The sequence below is a fragment of the Heliangelus exortis genome, chromosome 3 (genome assembly GCF_036169615.1).
Source record: "Heliangelus exortis chromosome 3, bHelExo1.hap1, whole genome shotgun sequence".
NCBI lineage: Eukaryota > Metazoa > Chordata > Aves > Apodiformes > Trochilidae > Heliangelus > Heliangelus exortis.
In genome coordinates, this window is record NC_092424.1 from 47,771,505 (window position 1) to 47,789,072 (window position 17,568).

Genomic DNA, 17,568 nt, shown 5'->3' on the forward strand with positions numbered 1-17,568 from the left:
TTTTTTTACTTGATCACCTTTTGATAATCACACACCCGACACAGAGGCTGCTGCAGCTTCACCAGCCCTGTCATATCACACTAAAGTCAGGACACTGTCTTGTTAACAGCTGTAAAACAAATCAAAACTTTGTCTCAAGGCAGTGCAAAAATAGGTTGGTCAGGGACTTATCCTGCACACCCATATTGTATTTTTTGGCTGAGACATCAGCCAGTAATATCAGTGCATAACATAACTGCATCATCACTCACTTGGCAGTTTTTCTGCAGATGACACTTCACCATTGATATCCATGGGGTCTTCCCATGTGTCACCCAAAGTTCTTGGCTTTTTTTCCTCTACCAGTTCCACATTACTTGGCATAAGTCCTTCAAAGCAGTTCTTCCCATCATGACACAAAAGCAAGCACATGTGTTTGAAGCAGTCCATCTTAAAAGGAGAGCTGCCAATTATGCTTTCTGTTCACAATTTATTTTTCACATGTCAGTAACAAAAGGAAACTAGCTTAAGTACTTTGAATCAAAAAAAAAAAAAAAAGACTGCATGTCTCTCAATGGCACTCCCAAATATTCCTCTAGTCAGAGACATTTAACAAACCCAAGACAGACATTGATAGGACTTAATACTTGAGAATCAAGTAATTTCAGGTAGTCTATTGGTTTAAAAAAAAAAAAAATTATTACAGTCAAGGAGTTAAATTCCCTACAGAGGCCACATGATAGTTTCTCATTTCTGTCTCAATTCTACGATCAGGGTGGTCATTAGACAAAACCACTTCTTGCCACCCTCATGAGTTGATCTTGTAAGCAAACCTACTTTTTCCCTTTTTCATCATTTAACTATCTCACACTCCAGATTGCACCAGGAGGAGAGCCTATTCCCTCCAGTGACCCAACTCCTGTCCTCAGTGGTACATTCCCTGAGTTACGCTGGCACCCGGCCAGCACTGCTGGTTGAGATAATGTTCTCCTGTAAGCATGTGCTAGCTACATAATGAAGAAATGAAGACCAGCAAAAAAGTGTTACCAAACCAAACTCACAGCTGAATTCAGAGTAGGAACGTGCCAAAACATGAAGAACAGTGCCATTTCCACACAGCAGTTCTCATTTCTCAAAGCTTTCTTAACTCAAATGTAGATAACTTATAGAATCTGGCAATATCCTTACTGAAATAAATGAAAAAAAAGACTATCAAGTGACACCCCTGCCAAACCACTTGGGTTTTTTTCACACCAGAAGGGATACAGTCACACAAAGCGCAGTCCTGACCAGAGGCGACCTGCACAGAGCAGATCTCGCCCCGTCCCTCCTCTTCTCACCTGCGGACCTCCTTTATCTGCAGAGCCGCACCATGAGGTGCCAGGGCCCGCCCCAGGCCACCGACCGGCCGGCACCCCTCGGACCCCGCTCTGGGGCGGCTGACGCAGCTCCACCGAACCCCCCGCACCGCGGACCCCCGGCCCGCTCGTCTGCCGGGGAATACCTGCACGCCCAGCCGCACCCGGCGCTTCCCTCAGCGACCCCCGGCCTTACTCCCATAGGGACGGGCGACCAGAAGCCCGGCTCGGGCCGCCCCGGGGCCGGGAGCCGCCCCGCCGAGCCCCGGGTCGAGCCCCGGCGCTTCCCGCTCGTTCACAAGCGGCCCCGCGAAGGCAGGGGCGAGTGTCGGCACCGGGAGACACACACACACCCCCGCCTCTCGCCCCGCACCCCGCCGACTACAGCCCCTCTCGGAGGGAGGGAAGGCAGCCCTCCAGCCGACCCGCGTTCGGCCGGGCCGGGCCGTGCGCCCCCCCCGCTGCCCACCTGCACAGGTCCCGGTAGGCGTCGCTGAGGGCCGCGGCGGCCCCGCCACCCCCCTGCGGCCCGAGGGGCAGCGACAAGAGGATGAGGATGAGCGGGGCGGGCGCGGCGCGAAGCCGGGGGACGCTTGTCGCCGGGAGTGCCATGGGCTGGGGCTGGGGCCGGGCCGGGCCGTGCCGGGCGGACACGGATACCTCGGGACGTCAGGCGGCGCCGGAGACCAGCGGCGCGTCATGTGACCTTCCCCGCCCCCCTCCGCGTTTCCCCCTGTCATGTGACCGCCGTCACGTGGGGGCGCGGCGCTACCATGCCGCGCCCCTCCCCCTGCCGCGGGGTGGGCGGGGCCTCACGATCCCGATTCCGATCCCGAACGGGATCCTGATCCGGATCTCGATCCCGATTCCCTACTCCTACCCCTACCCCTACCCATATCCCTCCTCCTTTCCTCTCCCAAAGTCCCGGCGCCGCACGTGCGGAGCGCGCCCGCCGACCGCGTCCCGCTCTCCCGCGCTCCCCCACCTACACCCCACGCATGTTGCCCCCCCCCCCCCCACACACACACCCCGAGCAGCCCGTGGGGACGCGCGCACGGGTAGGGCTTAGGCGGCCTCCGCACAGCGGCACCGTCCGGCCCGTCAGTCAGTGAGTCGGTCAGCCTGTCAGTCAGTCAGTCAGCCAGGCCGTCAGACGGTTAGCCTTTCAGTCAGCTTATCACTCAGCCTGTCAGTCAGTCCGTCAGTCAGTCAGCCCATCACTCAGCTCATCAGTCAGTCAGCCCATCAGTGAACCCATCAGTTGGCCAGTCTGTCGGTCAGTCAGTCCATCAGCCAGTCAGTCAGCCTGTCAGTCAGTCAGTCAGCCAGCCCATCAGCCAGTCAATTGGCCCGCCAGCCAGCCCATCAGCTGGTCAGTCCATCAGTAAGTCAGCCCGTCAGTCAGCCAGCCCGTCAGTCAGTCAGCCAACCCATCAGCCAGTCCACCCATCAGTTATGCTGTCAGTCAGACGGTCAGTTTGTCTGACAGTCAGTCACTCTGCCCATCAGTCACTCAGCCCACAGTTGCTCCATCAGTCAGTCAGTCTTATCAGTCAGAACGTCAGTCAGTCCACCTGCCAGTCTATCAGTCCGTCCATCCGTCCATCTGCCAATCCATCAGTCAGTCAATAGAGGCCTCGGGGGTGCCTAACAACCCAATGTAGGCCCCGCCGCCTCCAGGCCCGGCAGCGTACCTGCTACCCGCTGGTGAGAAAAGGGCAGCCCAGGGCATCCCCTCTGCTGCACCCCAAGGTGTGCTGGGGGGCTCCTGTGGCAGAGGCAGCCCCAGGGATGGGTCACCCCTCCTCTGCAGCGGGGAGAGGCAGACTGCTTGCCCTGCTGTCAGGAGGCACTTGGGCTGTGCCAGATGCTGGCTGGCTCCTGGGTGGGTTTAGGTGCGTGGAGGTGCACCCTGTGAAATGTGCTCTGAGTGTCGGAGTCAACGGGGACACCGTTTGGGCAAAGCTAAATGGAGTTTTAATGGAGTTACTGAAAATGTGCTGAAACGTCTTTGGAAACCTACTGGGGATGGAAGCTGAGGAGGCGATGGCAGCAGTGTGGTTGGTTGAATCTACTGCGATTGCTGCTCCAGCAGGGAAGCCTCCTGACACGGCAGCAGCAGGAGGGGAGCCTTGCACAAGCCTGCAGCCTTGTCAGAGGGAAGTGGAAGAGATACTGTCCTGCTACCTCTGCATTTTTGACTACTGAAAAGAGCCACCTGGTCCAGAGCTTGTACCATAGATTATTTCCAGGATCTAGCAAATTTTAACTGCAGTGCTTACAATTCAGAAGAGTGGTTTGGCATTTCATTTTTATGAAACCGCAGCAAAGTGCCTTTGACGTCAGAAGAGGCATAGAGGTGAGGAGACTGGGGAAAAAAAAATTACACTACAACAAACAGCTGTCCTATTTGTCAGAGGAAATGGTGTTCACTAATTATGAGTCCTTTCCAAAAGTAATTTGCACAAATAAATGCAAAAGGCCTTCAACTGAAATAGTTTCTGTTTTTCTTGCCCTGTTCCCTGGCACGGGAAGGAGTAAGACAGCACTGAAGATTTGCTTCTATGACAGTTTTACCTGATTCTAGTTTGCTGTGATCTACTCCTTTCTTCTTCCTCTCTCTTGCTTACATATTCCACTTCCCCGCTAATGTTAGTTCAGCACGGCAGTCAGCTGGTTGCAGATACTCATCTGGCTGAAAGCTAATCTACTATTTTTATTTTTTTTCTAGGTAAGTTTTCAGTGCTATCAGTTGCCTGACTTCCTTGGCTCATTGCCTGTTTGCACAAACACTGACACGATCTGAGGGAGGGGAACAAGAAGACGGGAACAAGAAGACACAGCTGGTGCTGTGGGGGGAAGGAGGCCCCAGGTTACATCAGCGTGGCTGCTGTGAAATATCACTTGACCAGAGAGGCCAAAAATTACAGCTCAAGTCACTCCAATGGCTCCCCACTGCCATGCGTGGCCTCAGCTCCCAGTCCCCTCTGCCTCTCTGCTTTCACACAAAATGCTGGTACCTGTGTAAAGCCACTCAGCTCATTAATCTGACAGAAAAAAATTACCCACTCAAAAAAAAAAAAAAAAAAAAAAAAGAAAAGGAATGGTTTTCTGCTGGCTCAGCAATTTTCTGCTGGCTCAGCAATTTAGTGGAGTGATGAATCCTGGTCCAAGGTAAGAGGAGCAAGAGGAAGGTAAAGCAGAGAGACTCCCACATTGAGTGGTCTGTTCAGCTATGGTGGCAACTTGGCTTTTGGAGTTATCACAGCCTAATCTAATTGCAGTGTCCTCGGATGACGAAGAGAGGGAGACCTTAAATCTTTATGCTGGAAAGTTGTGACATGAAATAATAATCAATCTATCTTTGCTCAGAACCTAAGAAAAAAAATAATGAAAAAGGACTGGGAAAATGCTGTTATCCTTGGCAGTTTTGTATTACATGATGGATTATTGCCAACTCTTGCTCTTTTGTTTTAGCTTTCAGTGGATTCCTTAGAGATCAAAATCTGATTATTCAAGAAACCCAGTTGTCTGCTTTTAAGACTAGCCTGTATAGTTTAAAGCCAAGCTTGATGGCATGAGCACAAAGACTTAAAACAAAAGCACTAGACTAAAGCAATACCAAGATTATTATTTCTCTGGTTATGTTTCTTAAATCTGTCTGCTCTACCAGCAGTACTAGCATCCATCACTGAAAATAGAGCACTGCAAATACAGACAACTTGCTAGTAAATTCTGTCTCTGCTTAAAAAGGTGAGTCAAAAATATGTGGACCAGGACATCCACTGCAGAGAACAGTGCAGGCAGGCATATTGTAGCTACCTTAGTTTCTGCATATAGAAGTTAATTCATGAAATGATCTTTGTGTTCCTCTGAAGCATGTGAATGACTCCACTGAAGACAATATGATTGCTTCCCATGCTGACATTAAAAACGAAAATAAAGGTCTGCAGTGTTAGGGCCTACCAGTTTATAAACTGTTAATTTCAGTTATCTGATAAGAGCTAATCCAAAGTTGTTCACTTGCAAAAGAATGAAAAACTTCATGTGAGTTACACTCTTCCTTCTGCATACTGCTTTGTATGCGTAGGCCCCTATATTTGCACAAGGCTCAGAGACTTCAGAGCAGGTTTTTTGCATACAAAGAAAAGCATGTGAACAGCTGCCTGACAAGGAGAAAAGAAATTGAAACATGAAAAAAAAATCCAAGCTAGAAAGGAAAAAACCTCATAAATTCTACTTTCATCTGCATTACTAATACATATTCAGCAACATAACAGTGAATCAAAGTTGCAGCACAGCGAGGATAGCTATGAAGCTGCATAAATACTGAAACATACATTGTAAATACAAATATCTTTAAAATGAAATTAAAAAGTAAAAGTTTGCAGATCCCAATCCTGCAAAGCATGCAGATGCCAATTCTATGACTGTTTCCATTTCTTCTCTCTTGATCCATGGAATTTCTCCCATGTTTAAGCTAAGTACCTGCATGAAAATTGGCAGGAGCTATGTTTCAGTCATTTTTTATCCTAAACTGTTTTGCAAATAGGCAGGGATGTTTCATTCTGAATATCATTTATAAATAATAATTTAAATATTTATCACCCATGTTTAATGGTATCAGCATCTCAGCTATCTGAATGCAATGGGTCAGTCTTAAAATATGCTGAAATGTAATATCATAATCTTACCTTTCCTCAGGAGAGGCTCAGCACAATGACTGCTCTTTACCTTGTACTAAGTCCCACTATACCTGGAGCTCATGCTGCAATCTCCAAGTTATGAATGGCTTTCAGTAGGCAGGATATCATGAACAGGTGATGATTATGTAGGTCCTCTAGGATTCTTCTTTGCAGCTTGCCAGCTGTCAAATGTCACATCATTTCAAAACCTTCTGATTCACAGTCTTGTTTCCTGTGGCCAGTATCAGCTGTGCTGTACAGGCTGGCTGAGAGGCAGCTCATTTCCACTGGTACTGTCTCAGTTCCCCTTAACACTCTTATCTGAGCTCTGTCTTTTCAATAAATAAGAACAAAACCTCTTGCAGAATCCAGAGCTGCTTTTACATTTGATTGTGGAAAATTCTTTCGCTGGTGAGGTTTGGACAGTTTATTTCTAGCTGTCTCTAGGCTACACAATAAAAAAATAATTATTTTTATACTTTGTGAAAACTTCATAAGGCTCTTCCATGGAGCTGTGCTATTCTTCAGAAAGCATGGAGACATCCCTCACTGGCTTGTTCTCTCTGCTTTCCCTTTTTCTCACTTACTACACCTGGACTTTAGTCTTCTAATCTTAAACCCATTGCCATTATTTCTGAATGTTCCTTGTTCTTTTTGCTTCTCATTCAGTCTTTCACCGTTTCTCTAATTCTTTCTACTCTGTTCCATTCCTTTTCTGTTCCACTTTCTCTCCCCTGTTTATTTCTCTGAGGCTTTTCTCGAAGACAAGCTCTTGAGAAGAGCTACCTCCTGTTTTGTTGTTAGGAGTTATAACAACGTGAAGCAAGACTGTTGAGGAAAACAGTGCCTGATGACCTTGTTTCACAGGCTTAGGCTTAGGCTCCCCATATCAGTTTTGTCTAAACACATTGGCTACAGCTGCAATCTGTTGGGAAAGTCCTTACCTGCTGTACTCTGTCTGTGTGGTGAAAAGGGCACTATTTTCAACTGTGGCTTGCAAGGTTAGAAGACAGCCTTAGTCAAAGGCCACTCCTGTGTCATTGCCTGAGCAAGTCTGTAGTAGCTTTTCTGTATTCCTCCATCTCTTTTCACATCTTTGGTCTAGCTTTCAGGGAATATCACTCTTGGCTATTTATCCTTCCATCAGAACTCAGTATTTTATAATGATGAAGGATCTGTTTCATGAGCTAGGGCCTGGGTTACTCGGTGGACTTGCACCAAGTAGAGCAAGAACTGTAGAATGCAAACCACTTCACCAGAGTAAACCAATGGCACTTTCATTGGTAGTCAATGAAATGTCATTAGCACAAGTTTGCTATATCAGAGGCATATGATTTGGCTTCTCTACTAGTCATGTTTCATTTGAAACACCTACTAGAAATTTACCACAAACAATTTAACCTCAAAGCACCTTACTAAGGCAGTAAATGTTGACTGAAAGACTCTTCAGTGTTTTAAACCTCGTTACCCAGTCCTGGGCTCTTTTACTTCAGTGTCACTCTTCAGAATTTTATCTGTCCTTCTCCCAGGAGATTTTGCCCCCTTGTTGACTGCCATCTTTGCATTATCTGCTCTCCTTTGGTTCTGTGACCTATGCTGATACCAGACAGGCATGAAACACAAACCTGTTCTTGCTGACCTCACTATTTTCCCAGAGACCATTCTGTTAGACAATTCTGGCTAAGTGAGATGGTAGCAAATACAGTCCTCACTCTCAAGGCAGCCCTTGGAGATGGAAATGTCCCCAAATGGGTTTGGTATTTCAGACTTGTTTTCTGAATGTTCCCTCTATGCCCTTCTTGACTGCCAGTTGTCAGCAATCTGACAGGTCATTATCTGTTGTCATTCGTGCACTCCACAAATATCACCATCTCTTTCCAAATATGATAATCTATCATGTTTTACTCTCCAGTAACTTGTTATTTCCAATCACTTTGGAAGTATCTTTCTTTCCTGCATCCTCATCTGGAACAAAGTTATCTCAATGTAAAGTACAGCTCAGCACAGAAGGATGTGATAATTGGAAAAGATAACCTCCTGCTCCTCACTGTTTCAGGAGCTAGAAACAGTTGTGGTTCCTCTGCTGTGAGAAATGCAAGCTAGTACAAGATAGTAAGGACCACCTGCTATGGCAAAAGCCTGCAGATGCCTCTTTTAGAGCTGAAGTGAACAAATGGAACTTTTCACAGCTGGAAGATTTACTGGCCCATCATATTGTCTTTTTATGCTGACACAATAAGCAACTTCTTTTTTTTTTCTGATTCAGAAATTATTTCACCTAATTCATTGGTACTGCATATGGCAATAAGTTGTCTTATGCCATGGAAAATAAGTATGGAAATAAGTTTGTCTTATGATATATTTCTGGTTTGCTTCACTTTTCCTGGCTCTGTGTAGTGTGATTTCTTTCACTTGCAACTGAAGTTGCAAGTAAAAACTGTGATTTAAAAAGTTGCTGATAAAACCTGTGTCTTCAGCATCCCACTTAATAATTAAAAAACTACATGCACAGCAGAGAAATTACCAAACTGGTTTTGTTTAAAGCATCAAAACTCAGTTTACATTTTCTTTCTTTATCTTCCTTACAAAGTAAAGAAGCTATGCAAGACATTTCTTGCATATTGTGTTATTTGTGGAGAGCTAAAATGTGCTATACATTTATTCAACTGATTCTTCTGTCACCTTGTCTTGCTAGAATATATTTACGATTCTATAAATCTGTTTTCACAGCCACATTCATAAATACATTTAGGCCAATATTGAATGTCTCTTAGATATGCATTTTATTTCCATTACATTTGTCTGTAAAACATTTTAAAATATCTGGAGTAGAAGAATAAGAAATAAGGTTACAGAGAAACTCATTTAGAAGGAAAGTAACAAGCTTTCATTAATAATAGACACCACATTTCCCTGTATGTTTTACATTCACAAGCTGCTGAAGGAGATAGAGAAGAGCAATATATATCAGTAGCAATGTATGTATGAAGGCTGAGCTAAGCCATTACAGGATTAACGCCAAATAACAATATTATATATAAATTGTTCAATTAAAGGTTCACATTAAATTGTAATAATAGCACATGTACATCACAAGACAAGAAAGAGATCTCCAAACTGCATTGTTTTGAATCTGTAGTATCTCCACCTGAGTCAGTGGAAGTAATCCAAATTTTCGTTACTTTTTTCATTTAGAGCCTGAGTTAAATGAGCAGAACACATGTAAATATGACAGTGAATGTGCTAATGAGTGCTTTAGATTGACATGGAATGACAGCTGTCTTGAAGAGTTTTCTGGCATTTTTACATATACTGACATGAAATTTAAAGGTACAATAAATATTACCATGGGGAGAGAAGTCTTACAGTTCATCCTTACTAAAGTGAATAAAAACTGTGCTGGGAAACTTCCTAGTGACAAATATTCGTATTTCCAGACAGTTATTTCCCTAGCAGCCTACATAAAGTAATATTAGGAAATACTGTGTATATTCTCTCCCAAAATAGGATGGAAGGTTTGTGCCAGGCAAGAGAGAAAATAATTTTCTCTGTATATTACTCACCTCACCCTTCATCTTCACAGTGTTCTAATGTGCACTTAAGCCTCAGAGAGGACCTGCTGCTTTCTGATGTGCTGGAACTAGTTTGTCTTCAAAGACCAGTAAAACTACTTGGAGGGATTTTTTGCATCTGTTCTTTTTGCCACTCCATGTGAAGCAATGATGTGGAGGCTCACACTATGCTGAACGATGTGCTGCAGTGCTGAAAGTTTGTTCAGTCTGCCTGGAAGTGTTTTGTCATCCTTATGCTACAGGAGGTACACAAACTCATGAGCATGGCCAGGAGAGGGAAGTAATGGCTGCAGTCACCAAGGAGAGAGGATGGGAGGCATCTAAATTGCTGGAAAATTCTACAAGTCTTATGCTAAAGGTCAAACCAGAGGGAAGCATGAGTGGTGTACACAGTAGGAAAATCAGTGGGATGGTTATACAGATGAGATATGTATGGCATATACTTTGATGTAACTGCACAGAGACTTGAAAAACAGCTGTGCTGTAGGCTTGGAGCCTTCTGCTATAGGGATTAAACAAGGGAGAACCCACAGGATGGCACTTGCAGTGGCTGGATGATGTTTTGGGAGGTGACATCAAATCCATATGGGGAAAAGTACAGATAAAAGTTTCTCAGCACTGAAGACTGCTAAGAAACAAGAGTCCAGTGGTGTGCTCAAAAAGATATATGCTAATAGACAATGAAAAAAAAAAAAAAAAAAAAAAAAAAAAGCTGATAATAAAGCTAGCAAATAGATCTGTTTACAGAGGACCTCAGCCATGGCAAGGTTAGCAATAAAGACATTGTTAATTGCTCCAACACTGGTCTGACTGGCCCAGCCTGTTGTCTGGCTAAGGGGCAAGTCCCTTCCAGGCCAAGGTCAGGGAAAAAATTCAGAATTAGCCAAAACCAAAAACTGTTGATTGCATATATTTATTTTCACCAAAATAATTACACTTTGCTGTAGTACCTGAGTATCCTCAGTGACTTTACAGTAGTGAATACAATTTTTCCTATAAATAATATAAAAATTTGTATCTGAACGATGTATGTTGCTTGAGTCAAAAAATAAATCCAGATAGACCAAACAAAACATAGAACACAAACCACCCTCCTCCAAGTTAAGCAAATGTGGGGTTTTTTTCTGAGATAGAACAGTGACGCTGGGGTGTTCACTCCATCTTCTGCACAAAACTGCTGAAAGTTTTATACCTCTTTGTAGAATACAGATAAAAATACTTGCTAATATAAATATTTTTATTTATTCTTTATGTCAACAATCTGCTTCCTTTTATCATCACAATTAATATTTATTTGCTAATATATACAATTTTGTCAAGGTGGATATTCATAATGAAGCAAATGTCTAGTGGGAAATAACAAATACTGAAAGTTACTCCTATTACAGAAAGTTGCTTAGTGTCACTTCTTGCTTAGTGGTGTTAGAATGATAGAATCTAAATAAGAATTTAGTTTTCCCACCCTAGTTCAGGGTGACCATGAAATACTAAGGTACAAACTATAGAGAAATGATAACTAGACAGTGTTAGTAGTAGAATAATTACAGAAAACTGAAAATATTTCACCATATAAATCACTAACCAATGAACATGTTAGTCTAGATTTTCAACCTATGAACTGAGATTCCAGTTGGAATAGGAAAAATACATGGTTTTCTATTTTCTGTATCATCGACTGCCCAGCCAATGTGTTGGGGGAGAACAGAAATGCTGTGACAGCAGAGCCCAAGGCAGTAACCTGAAGCAAGGGCTACCCCTTGATAAAGAGACTGTCATGTCAGAGTGTGGGGCCAAGGTGACTGCTGAGGTTGTCAGTGACTCCATGGAGCAGCTGCAACAGGAGCCCATGAGGAGAAAAATGTCCCCTGACTTGACTTGACCAAGTACCATATAGGATCTGGTTCAAAATGCTATTATCAAAACTTTACTGGGCAGTAGAGGGTGTAATGCATTCAGATCCTTTTGCAGGTGCGACCACATTGGCTTGATTACACTCAATATCAAGAAGGGAGCTCCTTAAAACTGAGGAGAGTTTTTTGGGTTTTGTGGTTTAAAAAAAAAATAAAAAAATTAAAAAAATAGGAAGCTGTTGGGAGGTACAACAGAGATATGTTAAAGACTGGTTAGAGCAAATTGTTCAGGGGCACTAGATCTAGGAAGTGGCAGCTCTAAGGAACTATACTTTTCAGGAAACATTAAATTAAGCTGTGAAACAAAGTGTCGAAGACACAAAAAACTTCTGTGCCCTCCAGTGAAAGTTGGATGTGTTTCTTGAAGAGAAATCCATTGGAAGTTACCAAATGCAAAGATTTCTAGACCAGAAAGTCTCAAAGCTGAAAGCCTTTGAAGGCTTGGAGAGGATGAGCAAAAAGTGTGATATGTGTTTGCCCTGTTTTTTCTCTTTTGTAAACATTCACTTGTGACTGCTGCTGGAGATAGGGTTTGGGGCCAGATTGACACTGCCATGTCCCTTCCCTCTCCTTTCCTACCCTCCATATTTCTGAAACAACTAAAAAACTGAAGCCAGGATACTAGAAATGTTTACTATACCAGCAGCATGTCCATTCTGTAAACTTAATGAGGGAAGAGTCTGGTTTCGGAAAAAAGAAAAAAAGTTGTAATTATATAATTAAAAATTTATTTATTATATACAGCCTGAGAGCTGTGGGTATTTGCAGGTCTAGAAAGCAGTGCAGGGAAACAATTGCAGAATGTAGGGGATGAAAGTCAGCTAAGGATTCAAACAGTCTCTCTGTGCACCATTTCATCAGACATCCATGATGCAAGGAACTCAGAGTCATATGCAAGCCCTTGTACTACACCTCCCTGCTCACAGAACCCAGTGTGTGGATCACCCTCCTCCTGAGACTGGGAGGACTTAGGAAGGAGCCTTTCCCAGGTGCCTACAGAGCCAAGCATCAAAGGGTCCTGGAGTTACTTAGGACCTTGATAGTGATCTGTCTAGGATTTTTTGAAGGTTCCAGCGATTGAACTGTCCCTCTTACCCTCCCACCAGAAAGTGACCTGAGGCATGATACCATAGCTGCTGTGCACATGCAGATTGTTCTCATGCTAGGAAGGGAAGCAGTGGGAGCTTTTGTTCTACAGCTGCAACCGGTACAACTGGGAAGTATTTCAGCTTCCCTTAGAGGATTTCCCAGGCTAAGCTGCAGGCTGAAATTCAACTGGGCAGCATGCTCTTCCTCACCCCTCTGCCCTTGCTGTCACAAGGATAATTCACCCAATCTGTGAGTGGGAGAGGAAAGCTGCTTCACAAACCCATTGCATCGTTGTGGACCTGAACACTTCCAGCAACCTGCCCCATGTCCTCCTCTCCACCCAGAGAGCAGCCAAGACAGCAAACTGTGCAGCCCTGACAGAGAGGATTTCCCTGTCTCCATTTCTGACCACACTTTTATATCCCACAACACTCATTAGTATCAAGCAGAACAGAAGTGTAGTAAAAAGAGTATTAATAAAGTACGAACTATATTTGGCATTTCTTCCATGAACAATTCCTGGGCTTGGCTACAGAGCAAAATTGAATCCTTTTTGCTCTGAACGTTACAAGAGACAACCAGCTGCTGCTCTTGCTGCTGTTGGAGCTGCTGTTCTGAATTATATATAGTGTAAATGTGAAGACATAACACTGAAAACAAAATAGTATAATCTTCATTTTATAAGCAAGGAAGGGAGGGACAGAAAAATCAGATGCCAAGGCTGCATTAAAACAGAACCCACATCTCTAAATTCCATGGCTAGTACTTAACCAGTGAGACAATCTGTCCTGTTGTGCACCACTGGAACGTGCTTATTAACATCACCTGATTTGCTCAGGGTTATTTCACCCTCTCCCACAGATGCAAATAATTTTTAAAAATGCAAGCTGGTAAAGAATCACATTCCTGTTATGCAACATGAGAAGCATCACATTTTCCTTAGTGTATTGTTTGTTTTTCTTTCTGTTTTTATGGAATAATGTGCTTATCAGTTCTCCTCGTACTGCAGACTATCTGCACAGAAGATTCATCAGGCACTGTGATAAAGAAGAAAGAACATCCCTAGGATATTTTTATCTGTGGACTGGGAAACGTTAATCATTTTCCAACTACTAGCTGTTTGCTCTGCTTCATCCTTCTGGAGTTCATCTCATGATGAATGTTAATTTGGTCTGCTCTGTCAACTGATCTATGGAGAGCTGTCTAAATTCTGAAACATTTGATGGCACAGCCAGATGCAGGTGAAAAGGGCTAAGAAGCTGAAAATCCTAGAGTATGTATTTGGCTCACAAGCACTCAGATTGCCCTGTTGTATATTACTGCCTTTTCAGATCTACTGCTCTGGCTGCATGCATAGCGGTCTTTAACCTAGAACTGTCATAATAATCTGAGTATGTTTAGTCACTGTAAATAATATACCTTGTCTCACCTAAATCACTATGTGAGAGGTGCATTACATGTGGCATTACAGTGGGATCATGTTTTGAACATTCTTCCTGCAGATTTGATCCTCTCAGGTTCTTAGCGACATTATTGTAAAGGGTCTTGAGTGGGGAATGGCTTTAGAGAAAAGGCTGTTTTGTGTTTGGTTGTTTGGTTTGTTTGTTTGTTTTCCTGGTCTAGGAACCTCTCCTAATATTGAAGTTTATGTCATTTATCAGTGTTGCCAAGTTCCCTGACAGTCCTCCAGCATGTGCATGAACACTCATGCCACATGTATGTGGACATTTCACACACTCATTGTCCCTGACTTTCCCAGGGTGTCCACAGCCCTGCATGCTGTATCCTGCATGCACTAACCAGCAGCAATGGGAAGCTGCTCAGCTGATTTTTCATTCCAGCAGTGCAGTAGATCACTGCCCAAAGGGAGAAGCAAACTGCACTCATCTACCATCTGAATCAACAGAGGTGACTGCCTGCGACTAGAGTTTCAAAGACTAAAACTGGGAAAAAGAGAGATGTCATAGATACAGGTTCCAATAGAGCAAGGGAATTCAGAATATATAAGGGTAACCTTTTCCTTTTCCCAAGTCTTTCCTGCAGTGACATGCTGTGACACTTTACTGTAAGGAGAAAAGGGTACATGCATAGTAGAAATATTTCTCCTTCTGAGATCTCTTCCCTATGTGAATTCCCATCCAGTCTTAAGTCTCAACCTACCATCTTCCTTATTCCAGGACTGGCAATCTTTCAACAAAGGAGGGGTAGGTTGTATTTTTCTTTCCCCAGTTAGCTATTAAGCGTGCCAATGGAAACTTGGCGGGAAGCTGAAGATGCTGCTTCTGCCTGTGCTTCTGCTGAATTTGGAGTTCCAAGGAATGGCAGAAGCAAATACATCTCCCAGACACTTCTTTGAAAGTGCTACATCTCTCTGACTGGTCATACCCCTCATATTATGTGTCTGTGTGATAAAACTAACCTAGTCCTATCATCTCCTTGCTATTGTTTTCCTTTCTGTTCTGTTGCTTGACTATAGTTGGGCAAGTGGCCCTGGAAATTAAACTCCATTCCTGTACCCTGGCATACAATAGAAGGAGGCAGGCAGCTAGAATAGTGTGGCTGGGGTGCACCCCCAGTCATGCATTGTGTGAGGCACCTTTCTTTTTTCTCTGTTCATCCAAAACCAAATGTTACAAAGCAGAGAGACCACATGGGGAATGTGTATTCTCCAGGGAACAGCTAAGTATTGAATATGTGGCTAGGACAACAGTTGTTTGGTGTTATTTTCTTATAGACTCCTTGAATAGCTAAACCTGCAGGAATTGTGATATTTTGGGGCTGTCAGCCCCACCCTTCATAATTAGAGCAAAAGCCCTTTGTGAGTTGACAACATCTCTATGTTGACAGCTACTCCTGTATGTCAGGTACCAAATTATCTACAGACGCGGACGCAGAGAAATGTTGATGTCACTGGAAATTACACAACATATACTTTGAAAAGAGGCTCTGAAGCAGCCCCTTGACCCTTTAGTGTATACTGAAATGTCTTGCTAGACCAAAGTTACACTGTATATTTGTGGTTATGTATGGGGACTTACTCTCATACATGAATTTTTTCCTCTGTTCCCCCCAAGGAGCAGCTCTTTTTGCACACTTAAACAAGCTGGAAACAGTTGAAACTAAATCCAAGTATGTAACATGAATCCTGTGCTTACACAGTTTGACTTTTAAAAATGCGAATACACACAGGCCCTGATGACTTCAATAGCATTTATGGGTGCTCAGTGCTTGTATAAATGTCACACTATTTATAACGTATTTCTGTGTCCTTTTTTATATTCTCCATTGGCCTGTCTCTTTTCCACTGTGGTATCTTTGACTGACATAGTCACATTAAGATGTAGCATGTGTTTGAATAATTAAGAAAATACAAATAAAAGTTATCTTTATTCTAGTCCAAATTTTTCCATTGCTCAGCCACCAAAGATAACAATACTATTTATTTCACTACTGCTCTTTACATTCTATGGGAGAAAAAACCTTTCCGTTTCGCAGTGGTATATTGAACCTTTCAAGTCCAATTTTTTGCCTCTACAGTTTTTCCCCTAAGCCTTAGAAAATTGTTTCAGCTATATCCAAACTCATGCCAACTTCCTGGCTTCTCGGCCGCAACCCATCTGCAAGTGCTCTACTAAGGACCACTTTGAGGCTCTCCTTGAACCTCTTCTTCTTGCTGCTTCCTACGAAGAAGTAAACAAGGGGGTTGATGCTACTGTTAATGGTGGAGAGCACAACGGTGACGTGGTTCTGCTGGCTGAGCAGAGATGACCAGTGGTGGTAATTCAGAAGGTATAACAGCCTCATAGGCATGGCAAAGATGAGGAAGACAATGACTGTGGCCACAATGATGATGTAGAGCTTTGACGAGTGAGGTCTCAGGGAGTTACGATGAATCCTGATAACCAAGATCAGGCTGGACAGAATCATTAGAGGAATGAAGATCATGAAAGTCAGGATCCACGTGAAGATGAGCAGTGCTTGGCAGTGGCTGCCATCGTCGAACTGTTCTTTCGTTGAATCATCTTTGCATGCTAAGTATTCGGCTACTGTCATCAGAAAAGACAGAGTCCACAGAATCGCACACACAATTGCTGACTGGTGCTGTGACCGGTGGCATCGGTACCAGATTGGGTAAACAATAGACAGACATCTCTCAATACTAATGGCTGTCAGGAGATAGAGACCAGTATTATATCCCAGAAGGAAGACAACAGACAGTGTGGTGGTTATATAGTAGTAAAAACCATACGCGAATCCGAAACCAGCAATGTACTCAATGGACAGAATAAACGTACAAAGCAGTAAGGAGATGTCAGCAATGGACAGGTGTGTGATATACGCTGTGAATGGATTTCTTTTGATCTGGAAGCAGAGGCACCAGAGGACAATTCCATTTTCACAAAAACCCAGGAAGGAGATGATCATAATTAGCCAAAGTGGGGTCAATATCTCCCAGACTCTTTCCTGTGTAGAAATGTTTCTGTGCATTGAGATGTTCTCTGTGCCTTCGCTGGGATGAAACGTTATGTTTGACTCATCCATGGGGAAAGCTCAAGTTTGGATAGCTCTTCCTTCTGTAAACCTGTATAAAAATATACTGTGAGCTTTGTGTGCTCCTCCCCTCCCCTCTTTCTATCTGTTTTGTGGACCCCCATTTTCTGATCATATCTGAAAGCCTTACCAAAAGGATAACCAGCTCAGATATAATGATGCTAGCCAAAACCAAGCTGAACTACTCTTGGCCATGTTAAAAATTACTAAGCCCATCATGCCAGCAGAAATCCTGAGCTTTCTTCTCTACCTCACAGCTAAAGAGGTACCCTCAAAGAGCTCTTGGACAAGCAGCACTTCCATCACATTGCAAAGTTTCATGATAAAGTGGTCACAGATACCACTGGTGGTTCTAAATTGTTTTTAGGCAGGTCTGTTCAGCTCTCTGTTGGAGCTAATGGCGTTGACTTAAACATATGTTTTT

The 17,568-nt window shown here is 43.6% G+C and overlaps 2 protein-coding genes across 2 annotated transcripts in view; both read right to left on the reverse strand.

Annotated features, from left to right (window-relative positions):
• IGF2R (insulin like growth factor 2 receptor) overlaps nt 1-2,079 on the reverse strand; it is a 59,082-nt gene extending 57,003 nt beyond the window's left edge. Inside the window, exon 1 of the mRNA XM_071740481.1 lies at nt 1,807-2,079. Coding sequence (XP_071596582.1) covers nt 1,807-1,949 — 143 coding nt within the window. The 5' untranslated portion in view covers nt 1,950-2,079. The remainder of the gene's footprint in view (nt 1-1,806) is intronic.
• A 13,745-nt stretch (nt 2,080-15,824) lies between these two features.
• Nucleotides 15,825-17,204, reverse strand: MAS1 (MAS1 proto-oncogene, G protein-coupled receptor). The gene has a single exon (XM_071742475.1). The coding sequence runs from the start codon at nt 17,133-17,135 to the stop codon at nt 16,146-16,148; it is 990 nt and encodes a 329-aa protein (XP_071598576.1). The 5' UTR covers nt 17,136-17,204; the 3' UTR covers nt 15,825-16,145.
• Between the last annotated feature and the right edge of the window lie 364 nt (nt 17,205-17,568).